General features: G+C 40.0%; 2 protein-coding genes across 4 annotated transcripts; both read right to left on the bottom strand.

Annotated features, from left to right (window-relative positions):
• Nucleotides 1-2,426: 2,426 nt before the first annotated feature.
• LOC130556977 (G-protein coupled bile acid receptor 1) lies at nt 2,427-8,705 on the bottom strand. Its single transcript, XM_057338360.1, has 2 exons — nt 7,367-8,705; nt 2,427-5,712 (listed from the first exon to the last, which is right to left on the bottom strand). The coding sequence occupies exon 2, from the start codon at nt 5,664-5,666 to the stop codon at nt 4,647-4,649; it is 1,020 nt and encodes a 339-aa protein (XP_057194343.1). The 5' UTR covers nt 5,667-5,712; nt 7,367-8,705; the 3' UTR covers nt 2,427-4,646.
• A 175-nt stretch (nt 8,706-8,880) lies between these two features.
• Nucleotides 8,881-18,724, bottom strand: aamp (angio-associated, migratory cell protein). 3 transcript variants are annotated; one of them, XM_057338357.1, is made up of 11 exons: nt 18,389-18,723; nt 18,016-18,150; nt 17,765-17,884; nt 17,540-17,679; nt 17,321-17,465; nt 17,160-17,243; nt 14,951-15,066; nt 14,551-14,645; nt 14,391-14,481; nt 14,149-14,303; nt 8,881-9,265 (listed from the first exon to the last, which is right to left on the bottom strand). In XM_057338357.1, the coding sequence occupies exons 1-11, from the start codon at nt 18,474-18,476 to the stop codon at nt 9,190-9,192; spliced, it is 1,245 nt and encodes a 414-aa protein (XP_057194340.1). In that variant the 5' UTR covers nt 18,477-18,723; the 3' UTR covers nt 8,881-9,189. The 3 variants fall into 3 exon arrangements, with proteins under 3 accessions (XP_057194340.1, XP_057194341.1, XP_057194342.1); XM_057338359.1 differs by having other exon boundaries at nt 8,882-9,265; nt 18,016-18,164; nt 18,389-18,489; XM_057338358.1 differs by lacking the exon at nt 17,160-17,243 and having other exon boundaries at nt 18,389-18,724.
• Nucleotides 18,725-19,607: the final 883 nt, after the last annotated feature.

Genomic DNA, 19,607 nt, shown 5'->3' on the forward strand with positions numbered 1-19,607 from the left:
TTTGCGTAGTTGGAGCCTTCTGTGAATTTGGTTCGAGACGTAACGTTAGGTTACACATTAGTAGTGATGGGAAGTTCGGATCATTTTACTGACTCAGACCTTTGAGTCTCATTCAGCAAAATGAACGAATCTTTTTTCGAGTCATATCGTTAATTTCGTTCATTTTAGCAAAATATAATTAAAATGTTACATGTTACTTTCCTAACACATCTACTACTTATGCAAACGTTGATCACATTACAAACAATACAAAACTATAATGCTATAAGAAACAGAAAAGATTAATTCATTGTTTACCTGGGTCTTTAGTCTATGATTAGCTCACCACACCTCTTATCTGACAAGTCCTCGGGTTTGACTCGTTCGTTCACGACGTGACCGCTTTGTAAGATAAACAAATGCAGTCTGAGCCGGAAAGAGAATTGATTAGTTCACCTCTCGAGTCTTCGGGTTCGAGTCGTTCGTTCATCACGTGACAGCCCCCTACGCTTTACCAATGCCGTCTGAGCCGGAAAGAGAATTGATTAGTTCACCTCTCGAGTCTTCGGGTTCGAGTCATTCGTTCTTTTGTCACAGGACCCATAGAATGTTGCGCAATGCACATGCGCGACTGGACGAATCACTCCCCGAGACGACTCGTTCTTCCCGAGTCACATTAAAGATTCGTTCAAAATGAACGAATCGTTCAAGAATGACCCATCACTACACATTAGCACCATTCACAGTTTTCGCAGGGAATTAGTATTATCTGGAGACCTCCTGTGATTTATAAATGACCTCCCCACATCAGTATTTCATGTGACGCATTCGTGGATGTGATGGCAAGGCTCTGCGTGTAGTTTGTATAGCCTATAGTTGTATTGCGTTTAATGATATATGACCGTACCTGTCAGCATTTGAGACCCGTGATCGCGAACCTGACAAAAGATCACTGCGATCGTGGGTCTCAAATGTTACGCGAGTTTCCATGATAAATAAACAAACGGGAGACTCCCGGTAACTTATGGATATCACCCAGCACCCGAAATAATACCAAAACACTTCAAACAGCCTCCATTATTCGCAAACGTTGGATAAAACCTTGAAAAATTATATATGAGCCTGCCAAATCACAGAGATTTAAAGAGGGCTTAAAGCGAAAGCGAGCAACTTCTGCTCACTGTTGCCCCACATGGTTGATAAGCGGAATTTTCTGTTTACAGTGTCTTAAAAACTGTCGCAAAGATTTCCCGCTGGCAGCCGACGGACCCAGATACGCTATGAAAACAGAGCATAGAATGTATATAAATATAACGACAACATTAGCCTACTCAATGACTGAACTGTTCAACATTTACGCGGTTTACTGGTCTAAACTAAAAAATCTGCTACTTTTTACCACAACACGTTTATTGTGGTTTTTTTGTCTTCATTTACAAACACTACACACATTCATGACGAGACACGACAACATGCTAGCTATCGACACCGGCAACCATATATTATTTCCATTTTATTTATATAGCGCTTTTCACAATGTGCATTGTTCCAAAGCAGCTTTACAGGAGAAAATAAGAAAAACACAGGGAGGTAAAACACAGCACAGTGCATGGTGTTTAGACCAAGCAAGATCATTCTAATAAATAATATCTACAGTAATAAATAATTAAATGAATAAATGCAGTCTCCCGGTGAGCAAGCCAACATTGCCCTGCTATTTATCTCTATATTATCTCTCAGCTAGTGTGAACCGGTGGTGCGCCAAAGACACAGACTAATAGCAAATACGTTCAAAAGTACAGGACAGTAACAAAAAAGGTACAAATAACACTCACAAATCCAGGAGCAGGACCGCTAGGTCTCCATCCATTTTGCAACCTGTTGCCTCTTGCTGCTCGCGCCACCGAGTGTAAGCCCGTCCAATATTGATTTGTGACCGGCCTCATGTCCGATCACTCTCTCGCTTTCTTTTCTTTGCTTCCTCCGACAAAACCCTCTTTGTTTTTTTTGGCTGGCTCTGCTATGGTGATGTTTTGGTTCGTTTCGTCTTACTGTTAGCTCTGCTGTTCGCTAACTTCTCCCAGGCTACGAGTAAAATGTGACGTATGCCGTAAAGCAGGGGATAGGCGGGGCTTGTACCGGCCTGAACACTAAAGTTACAAGTGCAATTTCAGCCGATAGGAGGCTGCTTAGGTAGCAACGGCAGTAAAATTCATCCAGTTAAAAGTTGACCTACCACTTAAATAATTTTAGAGACATTATTTTAGGTCAAAAAGTTGCTCGTTGTCGCTTTAAGATCACAGACAACCTCTGCACAGATCAAGCGATCAATAACAAAGCAATAGTGACGCATAGTACAAAAATGTTTTACTCACATAAGATTGCTGCGCCATTCCTATCGGATCCGATATGGATGGCACAGCACTGCTTTTTAATTTTAGTCTCTCTCTACAAATCCAGTGCCTTGTTCACGAAGGAATCCTCGGAGAAATGAAACAAACAAACGCTCCATGTTTTTACCACATGAGCTGGAACATCTTTAAAAATAAACTTTAACCCCGCATTCCTAATATCGGAATCCGAAGGAAGGTTATGCAGCGACTGTATTCTTCCACAACCTGGGATGGCACAATATTTAGCTATCTTTAACGGCATGTTTGTTTATTGCTTGCTCGCTCTATCTGGTTCCGCGCCACTGGTTCTGTCATGCGCGAACCAGTGGGCGGGGCTAGAGAAGTAGTCATTGATATTTTTCTTTGGAGGCGGTGTTCAACCTATCATTGTCTTAGATAGGTGCATTCCAGAACCTGGCATTCGCTGGGCCTGGTGTCAATAACAGATGTAATCTCAGTAACAAGGGCGTTTTCAGTTCTGACACTTACATGATGTTCGCGTGAATACGATTCCCTCTTATATAACAAAAGCTCGGGTTAAAATTGTGATATTAATTCATCGCCCCTTTAATACAATTTTTACAGTTATTATACATGTAAAAAAGCCACTTGCTTTACTAAATCATGATGTTGCAGTGCTGTTTATGGTTATTAGGGTAATGCTTTTCAAGTAGGCAGATTATTATTTTTACAGTTCGGGGCAGTAAAGTACATCTTACATTAAATTTGACACACAGACGCTATGGGTGTAGGGTGTTCAATGCAGGGCAAGGGTCTGAGTCTTTTTTCTCTCCTCCCACCAGTTCAGTGTCAGACTCTGGGGCCAGGTTTCACAAACAAGGCTTAACTTAAGCAAAAGAATGATGCCTTAGTTAAATAAGGATATTTATATAAAAATGTATTTGAAAAAAATATTACTGATGTGCATCTTTAGACAAAACAATGGCACTGGTATATTTTAAGAAAATATGTCAGGGCAATTTATTGTCAGTTAAGACAGCTCAAACATTGATTTTAGTCCGGGACTAGTTTTAAGCCTCATCTATGAAACCAGGCCTAGATCTCTGGAGGTTAATATAATAAGCTAATCACGCTCAGGGCATCTGAAAGAAAATGGCACAAATCTGAAAACTCGATTCACTACATTGATCTTTCTTTTACAGGGCAACACTCCAGAAATCTGCAACCTCTCCCCAACATTTAATTTCTCTGCTTTTGTGATGGCCAATAAGTTGTAAACTGTTTTTACTATGAAACAAAATTGTCACTCTATCAATTTAGAACCACAGAAGTAAAATAGATCAGGGGCCTCATTTATAAAACGTGTGTACGCACAGATTTGATCGTAAAGCGTGCGCAAAAATCCACAGCAACGTTCATATTTATAAAAACGGACTTTGACGTGGAAAAGTGCTTAGCACCACGTCAGGGTCTGAGCAGACATTATGCACTTTTGCTTGCCTGAGTGCCGGAGGTTTTTGAAAATATAAGTCATTCTTGCTGCTTGTATAGGATTTGGACGTTGACAGGTGCTCTTTCATATATCCTTGACATTAAATCATTAAAAGGTGGAAATCTGAAACTGTTCAGCTGCGTGCAATTTCACGATCATTTGCGATTTATTGATTTTACATCTGATAGAGAGGCGTACACACGTTTTCGGTGCGAACGTGCGTTCTATGAATCACACATACGCACTTGAAAAACCGAGAAATTATCGTAAAATCAAATTTAGGATGGTTTCTATGCAACATTTTATACATGAGGCCCCAGGTGTATTTTTAAAGTTTGTGTTTTTCAAAACACAACTCAAGTGGGAAAAACAGATTGACAGGAATGGGAGATGTGAATCAAAACTGAATGTGAACCTCTTGGACAATGACAAATATTATCAGCTACCATGTTGGTTTACCTTAATGTTCCACAGCCAATCCCACATCCCTTGCCTACTTCTTTTAACCATTTACTCAAAACACCCTAATAAATAGAGGCTGTCAAATTAACAAATTGTAAGTTAATTTTTCGTACAACCATCGATTCGAGTTTGAAAGAGAAAATGCATATCTGTGTGCATGCTGTAAACCAAGCACACGCAACACATCACAGCACAGCACAGGTTCTTCTTATTTTGTTATTGGCATCAAGAAAATTGGCTTCAAATCAAACAGCCATTGTTATGGAAAGGATGACAATAAAACCCAACATACAATTTCTTAAAACGTATGGTTGTAATTACCATTTTAAAATTAGGAATGAAGTACGTTTTTAATCACATTAACTATGACAGACCCACAGGGTAGTGTCCATTTGCACATTTGTATTTCTGCAGTGGTACCACAGTTTACGAAACAGTTTTCTGGCTGGATCTGTGTACTCCCTGTTGGCAAGTCCCAAAAGGAGGGGCACCACCGCCATGCCCCCAACTCCAGTACAGGACAGTACGATGTGGCAAGTTCGACTTTTCCTTTGCCCCTGGCTAAGCAAAAATGTCATGCCCATATGGGTGTAAACAATATAAGGGACCCAGCAAGTCAGAAAGGCAAAAGAAATGGCTGCCACGCAGCAAGCATAACGCATGTCCATTCTTCTTCGGCATTGCTTGTTCGCTACACCACGCTGCAGACGTCGAATGCCCCTTAGCTGTTCTCCTGTGATCCACAGCACATGACATGTCATGGCGGCAATGGAAAGGACGGCAGGTGCTAGTAGACCGTATACCTCCAAAAAGATGAAAGCATCTGGAAAGATGTTGCGGTAAGAACAGCAACCACCTCCAGACGACACTGCACAGTTTAAATGTTGCGAGCTGTTCAGTCCTGGACAGCATGAATGAACAGCCCTGTTATTCCAGCCAAAAGCAGGCAACAATGCAAACAGCAATGGCAGCATCCACACGGCAAGCAGAGTCAGTGAGAACCGGCGATGTAGCCAAAGTTGACCCCGCCGCAGAGGGTTAACAATACTCTGATATCGCTCGTAGTGCACCAGCACCAAGTGAAAGAGGAAGGCCAGGAAGATGAAGTTGGGAAAGATGTGCACCAGCAGGCAGGCCGAGAAGCTGAGAGGACGATTTAGACCCATCCAGGGTATGAAGGGAAGGGCCACACCTGTGCACAGGTCAGCAACCAGAAGGCTTAAGAAGAAATAATGTTGCGAATTGTGAAGTTGACGGCTGCATGTGATGCCCAGAATGAGGAGCGTGTTGAAGAAGACTATGGCACAGGAGAAGGGAAGCGTGACAGCGTAGATCAACTGCGCCTCCACATCACTGTCGTTTCGCGTCACCACAGCCATCGCCACAACTGCCCACAGCAAACCAGCATTGTAAGAGGAGTGATAGCTGTGTGAAGAAAAGAGGGAGATCCAAATGCACTTTGATTTGACACATAGTGACACATGTACAAAACATTTCTGAACAATAAAGAACACATCACTAGTTCCTTGTCTACAGTTCAGTTCAGGATAGTTCATCCAAAAATGAAACTTCTGTCACCATTTACTCGCCCTCAAGTTGTTCCGAACCTGTATATATTTCTTTGTTCTGCTAAACACAAAGGAAGATATTTGGTAGAATATTAGTGACCAAACATTTACTGTCCCCCATTTACTGTCACAGTAGAGAAAATAATACTATGGGAGTCAATGGGGGATGAGATCTGTTCGGTTAATGACATTCTTCCCAATTCCTTTGTGTTTAGCAGAAGAAATTTATACAGGTTAGGAACAATCTGAGGGTGAGTAAATGATGACAGAATGTTTATTTTTGGGTGAACTATCCCTTTAATGGATGTTATTAGGCACGATACAGAGCGAAGTTTACATTTCATTGTTTTTGAGACACTCCCTGGTATTACCTCACTTATTTATATACATAACACCTCTGCATTAAATTGTTGTACTAACATCACACAAGCAAGAGTGTGTTATGGCAACAGAATTCTGCATTGAGTTAATATTACATTATTTTATTGTAATAAAATGCCTAAAATCCAAAATTGTGTTAAGGTTACTTGGCTTTTAGGGAATTGCAGGTCAAATGTTGAAGTCGTCCTGCTGTGTATTTTCTCCATAAACTGCAATATTCACAATAGAATTATAAGATGATCTTGTTATAAATTTACACATTGAGTATTAAGGACCACAACAAAAGACTAAGAAAACCTGTTTTTATGCTCAAAAGTTTAGTTAATTGTATAATGTTTATGTAGCAATACACCAGAATCAAAGCAAATCATTCATCTTTGAGTTGAATCTATATCATTTCATTCAGCCAAAAATACCCAAAATACCTTTTGGAAAGGGTGAAGTTACATGCCCAAAACAAAAGATCTCTCTTCAGAGACTCTCCAGGGTGCTGTCAATCATGTTTACATTTGGTAAAAATGTGTTTACTGTGTAGCCCTTACAATGGAAACCTTTATAAAAATGTGTTAATACATTTTACTGCTGAGACTACAGTTCTACTTATGCTCGTGTGTTACAACCATCACATTTTTCTTAAAGTGAAGACGAGAAATTCAATAATCACGTTTAGTCCTATGAGTGTAATAGAAATCCTGATGTATACATTACATTGCATTTGGCATTTATGCAGTGCATTCAAGTTATAGATTTTGATCATATAGATTATGACCTTTGAGTTTATTAACACAATGATCTACATTTGAGGTACAAGAACACCTGTTGTTATTTTACCTTTATGCAAAGCAGTGAATTCCTGTTGTAATTTGTTTGAAAAGAAAATTTGTGTGTAGTTGCTTGCTACACTTCATTTTTCATCTCACATAAGCATTCTTGTTTTAGTCTATAAAATAACAACAGACACTTTAAATGCCAGTATCAATATCATTATATTACAAATGTGAGTAGACTGTTATCTTGTAGAGTCTGTAACATTCATGAATGCGAATCACAGCTGTAAATTCACCACAGCTGTGCCAGACAGCAATTTCTTAAAAAATATATCTATTTCATAAATAGCCAAACAAACGTACCTTTTTCCTTAAAAAGGGTTGATTCAAAAAGCTAAAGCCTTTCAGGTTTTTCCCCCATGGAAACAATGAAGCAGATGCATTTTATCTGGCTGTCTAACACAAGCGTCTTGTTCTCTCAAAGCAGTCAGGATTCAAAGACTTTCGACTGCTGTGAGGGGGAGTAAAGTCATCTATCGAGGAGAGAAAGCAGACAGATGCATCTGAAGGGGAAGTGTACACTAACCAGTGCACATTAAACAGCCGTAATAAAAACTACACTGACATCAGTTTAGACAAAACCACTGGCATACGTTTACATATGACACGAACCAAAACACGTTCGCAATAAACAACCTTTGAATGAAAGGACAGTAAGTGAAAAAATACTAGGATATATTATGTATAGTGACGACACACAAATTCCTGTGATAATGTATGTTGTGTGTGAGACTAGCTAACGGAAATAAGGAGCAATCTGTTAAGAAAAAGACCAAATCTTAGGCCCGGTTTCGCAGAAAAGGCTTCAGGCTAGTTCCAGACTAAAATGAATGTGTGATCTGTCTTAACTGAATATAACTTGCCTAGAAATGTCTTTAAATATATCAGTGCCATTGTTTTGTCTCAAGATGCACACCAGTAATATATTCTCCTAAGGCATTTTTATAAAAGCGACATAAATATCTTAATTCAACTAAGGCAAAGTCAGGGGTTTAGCTAAACCGTGTCTGTGAAACCGGGCCTTACTCTCCTAACGCACCATTACATTTTTCCAGATTTTGTGCATTCTCTTATGTCCAAAACTGTAAGCTTACATGTAAACAGTATCAGGGCAGAAATCCAACTGTAGTTAGAGAAGGGTATTTTTGGGAGGTTTTTTTCTAAACGAACATTAACAATACATTTCTCCTTAGTTTAAAGAAATTCTTTGGTAAATAGTAAAGTTGTGATAAGGTGTGTAGGCTGTTTTGGTTAGGTTTAACCCAAATCAGCACTTTTTAAACACACGTGAAGGCAATTTCACGAGTTCACCTAATGCAGATGATAACAATAGAGCAAGGCTAGAAAATGGTATGCGTATTTGGCATGTTGTCTGAGGAGCGGGCTCCAAGCTCGCCAGTTCCTACCGAAAGCCCCCACCCGAACCCAGAGCGCAAACCCCATCCCCCCCACCAAATCCAGAGCGAACCCACCCGAACCCAGAGCGCAAAACTTTGCGTACGCCAGCTTTCACGCTCACGGTCGGATGTACTAACAGTGAAATTAACGTGAGAATGTGCATTCTTCCACGCCAACTTCATGTCTGCCGTGAGTTTTTTTGTGCATACGCACATTTACAGCTTTGTCCGTATGCAATGTTTTAGTATGGAATCAACGCAAGTCTTCGTACATGAGGCCCCAGATGTTTAAATGTTCCATGTGATTAAGCAAATATATGAACCATTCCTACTTCAACTCCTACTGCAATTGTTTAACCCAACAGTATGTAGATAATGAAGAACGATAGATGGGTATCAGAAAGAAGATTTGTGTTGACAGAATTAAACCTGGTTTATTTCTTGTTTCTCCACCAGCAAACAGAGTCATGACATCACAGATTCAAAATGCAAACAACTATTTAAACAACCCAGATGATCTGGCCGGTCAGTTGAAGAGTCTGTAATGAAACTGAAATCTAACGGCACATTCACTGTAACGCTTGCGCAGACTGACGAAACACCTTGTTTCTTTACAACTCCATGCCACATCCGTGTGTGTGTGTCACTTTAAACAAGAGAGGACAAACAGTCCAGCTGTCAGACTATAAAGTCTTGATTCTGTGCTTTATAGCTGGAAGTGGTTCAGCTCTAACGGTCCGGTCTCTGCAGACAAAAAACTTTGGCTTTATGGTCTCCTCCCGCAGTCACAACTGCTGACGCCTCTCTGTGGATGAGAAGAGCACAGCGCAAGAAGACGGTTTAAGACAGATGAAGAACATATTAAAAAAGCCAAGCATGTGTATGTAAGAATAGACACTGATTTGAACAGTAGCACCAAAGAATTCTTTTCAAAACTTTATCATCTACTTTAAAGGGGCGAAGAATTAAAATCACAATTTTAACCTGAGCTTTTGTTATATAAGAGGGAATCGTATTCACGCGAACATCATGTAAGTGTCAGAACTGAAAACGCCCTTGTTACTGAGATTACATCTGTTATTGACACCAGGCCCAGCGAATGCCAGGTTCTGGAATGCACCTATCTGTGACGACATTGATAGGTTGAACACCGCCTCCAAAGAAAAATATCAATGACTACTTCTCTAGCCCCACCCACTGGTTCGCGCATGACAGAACCAGTGGTGCGGAACCAGATAGAGCGAGCAAGCAATAAACAAACATGCCGTTAAAGATAGCTAAATATTGTGCCATCCCAGGTTGTAGAAGAATACAGTCGCCGCATAACCTTCCTTCGGATTCCGATATTAGGAATGCGGGGTTAAAGTTTATTTTTAAAGATGTTCCAGCTCATGTGGGAAAAACATGGAGCGTTTGTTCGTTTAATTTCTCCGAGGATTCCTTCGTGAACAAGGCACAGGTCGAATTAAAAAGCAGTGCTGTCTGTGCCGTCAATATTGGATCCGATAGGAATGGCGCAGCAATCTTATGTGAGTAAAACATGTTTGTACTATGCGTCTCTATTGCTTTGTTAGAGATCGCTTGATGTGCCCTGAGCACTATTCGCACGAGATTAGTATTACCTGGGGACCTCTAGTCATTTGTATTAATTGCAGAGGTTGTCTGTGATCTTAAGCCCGTGCGAATCGGGATCTCTGTGATTTGGCAGGCTCATATATCATTTTTCAAGGTTTTATCCACCGTTTGCGAATAATGGAGGCTGTTTGAAGTGTTTTGGTATTATTTTGGGAGCTGGGTCATATCCATGAGTTACCGGGAGTCTCCCGTTTGTTTATTTATCACGGAAACTCGTAACATTTGAGACCCGCGATCGCGGTGATCTTCTGTCCGGTTCGCGATCGCGGTGATCTTTTGTCGGCTTTGCGATCACGGGTCTCAAATGCTGACAGGTACGGTCATATATCATTTAACGCAATACAAATATAGGCTATACAAATTATACGCAAAGCCTTGCCATCACATCCGCGAATGTGTCACATGAAATACAGATGTGGGGAGATCATTTATAAATCACAGGAGGTCTCCAGATAATACTAATGCCCTGCGAAAAATGTGAATGGTGCTAATGTGTAGTGATGTTTCGTTCGTGAACGAATCGTTCTTCTTGAACAAATCTTTTAAGTGAACGAATCGTTCTCGTTCACGAAATGCAATGACTCATATTTCTCGTTCACTGAAATCTCTCCCTCGAGCACAGAGCGTCTTGGCTTAAAAGAGTGTCTAAAGCACAAGCCATTGGCGTTCGAGAGTGAGCTTTGACAGAGCATATGATTGGTTGAATGTACTGAACGAATACGCCCTTCACTGAACGAGCCTGTGTTAGAGTCTGAACGAGACCCGCTGATTCTCGTTCATGAACGAAATGAACGATCAGTCATATCATTCGTAAGTGAACGAAAGGACCCGCTGATTCTCATTCGTGAACGAGCTGTTACTTCTCACTCGTAAACGAAATGAAAGATGAGGTCTCTTTTTCAACAAGTACAGAAACGGACACAATGTAAAGATCCTTACGAAAATAATAAAATAATGCAAGCTCTGATGGTTAAATGTAACAAAGACAAATGATGTCATTTTTATTGCATGGAAAATGTCAAGCCCTGTTTACTCAGTTATTGTACTGCAAGCACAGGTGTTTTGGGTGCATTTTGTATCATTTATTCTTCTTTCAAATAAAAACAACTTCATTACGTTTAGTCTTCTCTAAAAACTGAAAAACAAAAAAGTATTGGTTAGCTCTCATTCGCATCACGTCAGCAAATAGCATTCCAGTTCCGGCTGTGAAGGGACATGTAATTGATTAGATCTTCCACTGAACGAATACGCCCACACTGACCAAGTCGCTGTTGAGTCTGAACGAGAGAGATACATCTCATTCGTGAACGAATTGAACTGGTACATGTCGTTCATGAACGAAATCAACGAGAGTGTACAGGGTAGGTCGGTCATTTAGCATGTGAGTCTCGTTCAGCAATCAGCAGAAAGCGGATGCAAAGCGCAGTTACAGGTAGGCTACTTTGCACGCTTGTTTATTTAAAATACATAAACTTTACGTTTAACATAATCCCAGATTTATGAATGTGTAAATGACCAAACAATTAACTTTTAAATTATGCAGAAAAACCTTGTGCGTTTGTCATCTGAACCACTTATTTAGATTTATTTTATTTATTTAATGAGTAGATCAGAGACACACATTTTAATAAAGCCTGTAATCAGTTTATACGTCCATTAATATGTTCGTTGACATAAAACAACTCTTTTTCGCCACCTGCTGGCGTATTATAGAAATGGTCACTGAACGAATAAGTGAACGAATCTGAACAAATCATTTTGGTGAACGAACTGAAAAAGAACGAATCACTCAAATGAATCATAATTCCCATCATTACTAATGTGTAACCTAACGTTACGTCTCGAACCAAATTCACAGAAGGCTCCAACTACGCAAACTGCTATCCAATCAAAGCGGTGGGCGTTTACTTCCAAGTGTCTTCAATGCGGCATGCCCATTAAAACCGAGCGTTTGCAGAACTGGCCTCAAAACCTGGGTAGAAAATAGCCTATTACTTATTGATTTTGATGATTTTGAATGTAAAAACCACGCGAACGTCATAAGTAGACCTCATACAACAGTATAAAACAATAAACAACACCACTTCATCGCACCTTTAACACAAAATGACAAAACATTTTTTTTATGTCTGTGACTGGTAGGTCTTACAATAGAACAAAAGTCTTATAATAAGATTACATGACATCAGGGTTCCCATTAGTGCTGTCAATTGATTAAAAAATTAATCACACATTTTATTGGGATTTAATCGCGATTACTTTTACATGACATTAATGTTTTACAATATACTTGTAGATTCTAATAATTTCACATTTAATCTCCAAATGAATGTAGAAAGAACATAAAGACAGTCTATTTTCATATATCTTTAATGCCATCATTTTATGAATGAAAAACAGTATCACGGATATCAGTACTACTACTGATGTATCTATAAACTTATTTTTTCTTGATTTTAACATTAATTCTTGCCATTTAACATTGAAGTAAAATTGAAAGCTATCAATTTTAACATTCCTTGGCCTTTAAAAAACGTTTAATTTAAATGAACTTTAAACAATCTTTGCAAGCCCTTTACAATTTCATATAGTATGTGCCCTTCCAACTTTCTAACATTTTGTAAATATACAGAAATTGAAAGTTCTCAAACACTTTACAGTCTTTACTGCTAAATTCTACATTTAATACAGAAGAATTCTCATTAAAGCTACAAAACACACTGAATTCTTCTTTTCTTTAGTTCTTCGATTAACATTAGTGCTAGATGCAGATCTGACGCAGTTCCCAACTCTAAGCATTCATTTACAACTTTTATTTTACTCATAGAAGTCTGTGCTTACGAAGACACTTGACAAAATGGGCTTGGTCATTCAAGCACGAAAGATGGTGCGCTGTCTGACAGAGATTTTCCGTTCTGCCCAGCTAGAAGATGTCTGTCTATACTGGACGTGTCAAAGCAACCAAATCTCAAATTTTAAATCGTGCTTAAATTGTTTAAAAGCCTTTACATGAATAGGAGCGTGATCATATAATGTAACGATTAGGGGTGTGACGAGACACAAGACTGGGTTCACAAGAACGAGACTTTTTAAAAGAAATCCTCAATGATTAATTATATAGGGGAAAATAGTCTTTTATTCACCTTAACACAAAATGCAAAAAAAAGTGAAACACATTAAACACATTAAACTTCTATTTTAATGAATTATATTATGCAGTAATAAACAATATGGAAACACTGCAAAAAGTTTTGTCACAAACTCAAATGACAGGCAATAATTGCACAAAATGTATGCTTGGTTTTCTTAACAGATGCAACTTTTAGTAAAGAGCTGTGCTTGTTTTCTCTATATGATTTTGCATAGTGCTGGTGTTAGCAGAGGTGGCGATCATATCACACTGTCAATCTTTCTTCCTCCACTGACTGAACACTCGTAGTTTGTCTATGAATGGCCCGGCCGGTCACTGTAGCTCACAGCACGCACATACTTTGTGCAGTTATTAGCGTGTTCTGTGCCGTAATGAAAACAGGTCGCACCACAACAAAATGTGCACCCTACACAAATGCTACCAAATATATTTTGAGGTCGCACAGATAAAATTTAGGGAGCATATGCTACTAAAATTGTCACAATTTTGAGCCCAGAACTCCATCATGGCAATTGTTAAGGAAATTGTGTTCTCGCGAGACGCCACGAAATCTCGTCACACCCCTAGTAAGGATAGAAAAAGAATGACAGAAAAACAGATGCTGCGTTTATTGCGTTAAATATTTTTAACACGTTAATCTGAAAAATTTAATTCCATGCGTTAACACTTTCTTTTTGACAGCACTAGTTCTCATACATTCACTGGAGCATTAGGAACGATGTAGAATAACATATTTCTTTTCTGGAAAAAATAACCCTTTTTTGAAAAACACCCTAAACATAAAAAAACAACTGCTTGTTCGATCGACAGCTTTTTGAAGCAATGTTCAGAAGAGCTCTGTAACATTTCAGCTGAAACATTGACATTACCATCGACTGAGCTCTCGCTTTAACCAGACCAACCTGTTGAGCACAAAGTCAAGGATCTCGGCAGAGTGGCCACGATACTCTGACATCATGACTCCAGATCGAGCGTCCCAGAGAGTGACAACACCAGCCAGATTACCTGTGGAAACCACTGCAGATGACTCTTCCCACTGCAGGTGAACTATCCCAACCTGACACACAACATACAACCAACTTTGTCAAGGACTACACTGATCCACAATCAGGTCTCATCTGAAGGGATGAATGTAGACTTTTACCTCATGCTTACAGCGATGTCTGAGACTCTGTGTGTTCACATCAAAAATGGCCAGAGTGCCGTCCAGATAGCCAACAGCGATCAGAGGCAAACTGAAAAAAGGGTCACATCACTGCTCGAACCTCACGAGATCATCTGTCCGTGTGCTTTATTTTACTTACACATTACAAAAGCCCACAGATTCCACAGAGTGACATTCCTCTTCTGACCCCAAATCTTTTGCTTCACCGATGTCATTGTTAAACGAGAACACAACCTAAAACATAAACATATACGCAAGCATCACGTCTACACTTTCTTACATTTTCTCAAATAAATATTATACAAGTGACCTTGGGCTACACATCAATCCCTTTTCAATGAAACTACATTCATATTCCTCACAACTGTGACACCGTGTCTACACCGGAGGCGGCGCGACAAGAGACAATAGAACGAATTAGAACCCATTATAATTTAAAAATTTGTCCACACTGGAGTGGCGCGATGCGGCGCGACAATCCCATGAGAACTAGCCATGTGTCGCACCGTGTCCGGTGTAGACACGGTGTAACTGCTCACCTTTCCTGTGGATGTGCTGATGAGTTTGGCATGGCCGTCCACAGACCCGCTCAGAACCAGAGATCCGTCTTTACTGCACGCCATCGATGTCAGAGCCCCCCGGTGACCCTCATGACCTGGGCAAACAACACACACATTTGACTTCTCTTTGGCAGATTTACAATGAGGGAAATAAGTATTTGATCCCCTGCTGATTTTGTAAGTTTGCCTACTTACAAACAAATGAAGGGTCTATAATTTTTATGGTGGGTTTATTTTAACTGATAGACACAGAATATTAAAAAAAATCAGGGGAAAAAATGTTATATAAAGGTTATAAATTGATTTGCATTTCAGTCAGTGAAATAAGTATTTGATCCCCTACCAACTAGCAAGAATTCTGGCTCCACAGATTGGTTATGTGCCTATATGGACCACAGATTAGTCCTGTCACTTTAAGAAAGTACTCCTAAATCAGCTTGTTATGTATATAAAAGATGCCTGCCAACAGAATCTGTATCTTCCAGTTCAACCTCTCCAACACCATGGTCCAGACCAAATAGGTTTTAAAGGATGTCAGCGACAAGATTGGAGACCTGCACAAACCTTGAATAGGCTACAGACAGAAGCTTGGTGAGAAGGAGACAACTGTTGGTGTGATTATTTGGAAATAGAAGATATACAAAATAACTATCAAATGCCCTTGTTCTGGAGCTCCCTGCAATATTTCCCCAATGGGGTAAAGATGATCATGAGAAATGTTAAAGATCAGCCCAGAACTACACGGAAGAAGCCTGTTAATGATTTCAAGACAGTTGGGAACACAGTTAGCAAGCAAAACATTGGTAACACATTGGTAACACGCTATGCCACAGTAGACTGAAATCCTGAAGCACCCGCAAGGTCCTCCTGCCCAAGAAGGCCCGCCTGGCTCGTCTTAAGTTTGACAATGAACATAAAAATGATTCAGAAAAGGCTTTGGCGAAAGTGCTGGCACTGCTGTGAGACCAAAATGGACTCCTGTGTTTGGAGGGAGAGAAATGCTGACTATGAGCCCAAGAACATCATGTCTACAGAGAAGCACAGTGTTGGAAACATTCTGCTTTAGGGCTTTTTCTCTGCTACAGGTATACAGGATGACTTCACCGCATTGAGGGGCTGAGGGACGGGCCCATGTACCGTAAAATCTTGGACGAGAACCTCCTCCCCTTAACTAGGTCACTGAAGATGGGTCATGGATGAGCCTTTAACATGACAAAGACGCAAAACATATTGCCAAGACAACCAAATAGTGGCTTAAGGAGAAGCACATTAAATGTCCTAGCCAGTCTCTAGACCCTAGTCCTATAGAACCTCTGTGAAGGAGGCTAAAACTCCAATTTGCTGAGCGACAGCCAAGAAACCTTAAAGATTGACAGAGGAGTGGACTAAATGTATCCGGACACATGTGCAAACCTGGTGACCAACTATCAGAAATGTCTGACCTCTGTGCTTGCCAACAAGGGTTTCTCCACAAAGTACAAAGTTATGTTTTGCTTGGGGATCAAATACTTATTTCACTGACTGAAATGCAAATCAATTTATAACCTTTATATAACATTTTTTCCCCTGATTTTTTTTAATATTCTGTGTCTATCAGTTAAAATAAACCCACCATAAAATTATAGACCCTTCATTTGTTTGTAAGTAGGCAAACTTACAAAATCAGCAGGGGATCAAATACTTATTTCCCTCACTGTATGTAGTGCTTTTCATTCTTTACAAACAAACAATTGTGAATATCAAGAGTGTTTAGATTCAGAATGTTGACACTTCAAACTCCATATGTAAACTGTTTTCACTGGTCATTTTCACCTCCTCTACAAAATACTGGATTACTCGATAAGCGTTCACCAATGGCTTTCTTCATCACTTTTATACCAGTATTTATTATTGTATTAAACACGAGATCACATGGCCAAAAACGTACGTTAACAACAACTAAAAAGAACTTCTGACCTATAAAACCCCCTGAAATGTTACTCTGTGCCCACACCACACGTGACGTGCAACGCTTAAAGTAACAACTATTACTAATAGAGACTCCTTAGTAGCTCAAGGTGTAAACACTGTTGCCACTGGTGTGGACATAAACTCTAAAGAACATGAAAAAAGATACCTGATCTCATTTTCCGTGACACATCTGGCATTTACGCAGTGTTTCCAAGACATACAGGAGATAATAATTCACCTTTGATAACATATATAGTGTTGCCTTGTTTTAGGTCCCATAGACGTAAACTTCCATCCTCATATCCCACAACTGCTCTCTTTCCTGTATTAAAGAAATCTAGTTTTAAAGCACAGTGAAAGAGAAGACATCCACAGCTTAAAGACTCTTAAAAATCTCACCGTCAGGAAGAATTTTTCCACTAGTGGCCTGGCAGTTGGGCCCTTGAAAGGTCTTGCACTCTCCGCTTGGTATCTTCCACATCCACATGTTTCCATCGGCCGTGCCGGCCAGCAGAACCGGAGCGCACGGGTGCCACTCCAACCACTGAAAAATCCCAGCAGCACATTAAACCTTCACCAGGAGCTGTGTGAGGCGATCTCCACGAACATCAAACTCACCTCCAGGTCTCCGACTTCAAAAGACCAGATCTCTTCCTTGCTCTCCACTCTCCAGACTTTAATGAGACCGCTCATATCACCGGACGCCACCAGGCTCGAGTCACAGCTGAACGCTGCACACGTGACTGAATCTTTATGACCTGAGGAGGAAGGAATCAGCTTAGTGTTGGTGTATTTTGATGTAGACTGTGTGTTCGTGAAAGGCACGTGAAAACAGGTACAAACCGGTGCATTCAAACAGCACGTCTCCATCGCACACGGTCCACACGTAAGCCCGGTCGTCCTCTCCACCAGTCACAGCCAGAGTGTTACTGACCGGATCTAAAGCAACGCAGAACACTGAACCTGCACAACCAAACAAAAAACATCATCAATGAATGTTAACACTTCAACACACATGCTGGAGAGTGTGTGTGTGTGTGCGTGCGTGCGTGCGTGCGTGCGTGCGTGCGTGCGTGCGTGCGTGCGTGTGTTACCAGTGTGTTTGGAGAAAGTAAGTTCACTTTCATCCTGCTCAGACTCCATCTCATCTTCTGTCTCCCATCCACCATCATCATTCATGTGTTCAGCATCAGCAACATCCACATCCTCCAGTTCATCTGCCAGATCATCTAAACACACACAACTCACGAAATCAACACAAACACGTCACCTCAATACGCACGACACTCACATAACGTTACTAAGTTGTGTGGTTTACGAAGACCATGTTTACGTTGTTGTACACATGTCATAATACACATTTGTGTTTCGTAAACCATATATACAAGTACACACACACGTCACCTCAAAACACACAACATGGACACACACATACGTCACCTCAAATCGCATTAACACACATATTACCTGCGGTGTGTTCCGTGTCACTCAGATCAATGACTTCGATGATCTCCTCATCCTCGTGCAGCTGCAGTAACTCTTCGGGATTCTCCATCGCTTTCCTTTATTTATTTATTTGTTTGTTTGTTCGTTCTTTTACGAACAGTCGCTGATGTCTTGAAGTTTTAGCACGACCTCTTTCCTCAGGTTGTACTCTTCGCGATGTTTTTGTTAAATTACGTCACTTTGTGTGTTCAATACAGATTCAATCTGTTGTTAAGATTTTTAACGTTCTCATGTTTTTCACGTGCTCGTCCGAAGATCTCGCGCTGACAGATGACGCCAGGACCACGCTCGCTGACAGACATACGCGTCAACCAATCGGGTCAACATCAGCATAAATATATATATATAGATATATATAGATATATATATATAACTAGATATGGCCGCTTTGCTCTGCTGCTGCGATACGTCAATGGCGCCGCCATATTGGTGAGGGCAACAGTGCACTAAAAGCCCACTGAACCAATAGGAGAGCTACGCTTTTTCGGCATTAAAAGCACAATCACGTTTACATTTCTTAACATATTTCAATGGTTTACAATATTCGTATAGAGTACAACTTTACCATGTCTCTAGTTGCTTCGTGTCTCGATTATAGCTACTTTAAAATGAATGGTAGTCATAAGGAAATGTGAAATCCATTATTTGTGCCCGTTATTCGTGAGAATCCACTAGATGGCACCATGTTCAGTGATATGTTGTAGACAAGACAAGCAACAGAATAAATAACCACGTTTTAGTAGTCGAGAATAAAACAGACATGTAGCCTAGAGATTGTTTCTGAGATTTATTTGAATCATCGAACAAAACACCCAAGGTAATATAGTTTAATTTACGTAGGTGTTATAAAAACGAATGTTTTTCACTGTGGAAATGGCTTTTTCTGTAGTAATTTTAGACGATAAAAAGATAAAAGATGTTCTTTTATTTATCCGGTAAACCCGTTTCAGCAGTAAAACATGATGTATGTGATATAGTAAAACACAATGCACGGCAGTGTTATTTAAGTATGAAATAACAGTATATAGTCACATAGTAAAGACGAATTGTTTTGTTTTTCCCCATGATTTTAAAGTGAATGAGCTGTGTTCTGATCATGTGCATTTAATCTACCTTAAATTATTTCACATTAGCGATGTGTACACAATTATTAAGCCTAAACGATTGCTTGACAAGCCTG

The sequence above is a fragment of the Triplophysa rosa genome, linkage group LG7 (assembly GCF_024868665.1).
Source record: "Triplophysa rosa linkage group LG7, Trosa_1v2, whole genome shotgun sequence".
NCBI classification, from domain to species: Eukaryota; Metazoa; Chordata; class Actinopteri; order Cypriniformes; family Nemacheilidae; genus Triplophysa; species Triplophysa rosa.

Bases quoted from the DNA above. Each gene is read 5' to 3' on its own strand.
- aamp (XM_057338357.1), bottom strand. From the start codon at position 18,476: ATGGAGAATCCCGAAGAGTTACTGCAGCTGCACGAGGATGAGGAGATC. The intron at 15,067-17,159 runs GTGAATTATTAT...TTGTTTGCCCAG, and splicing joins CACTATATATGTTATCAAAG to GTCATGAGGGTCACCGGGGG. The intron at 14,646-14,950 runs GTGAGCAGTTAC...TTTATGTTTTAG, and splicing joins TCAGCACATCCACAGGAAAG to GTTGTGTTCTCGTTTAACAA.
- LOC130556977 (XM_057338360.1), bottom strand. From the start codon at position 5,666: ATGGCTGTGGTGACGCGAAACGACAGTGATGTGGAGGCGCAGTTGATC.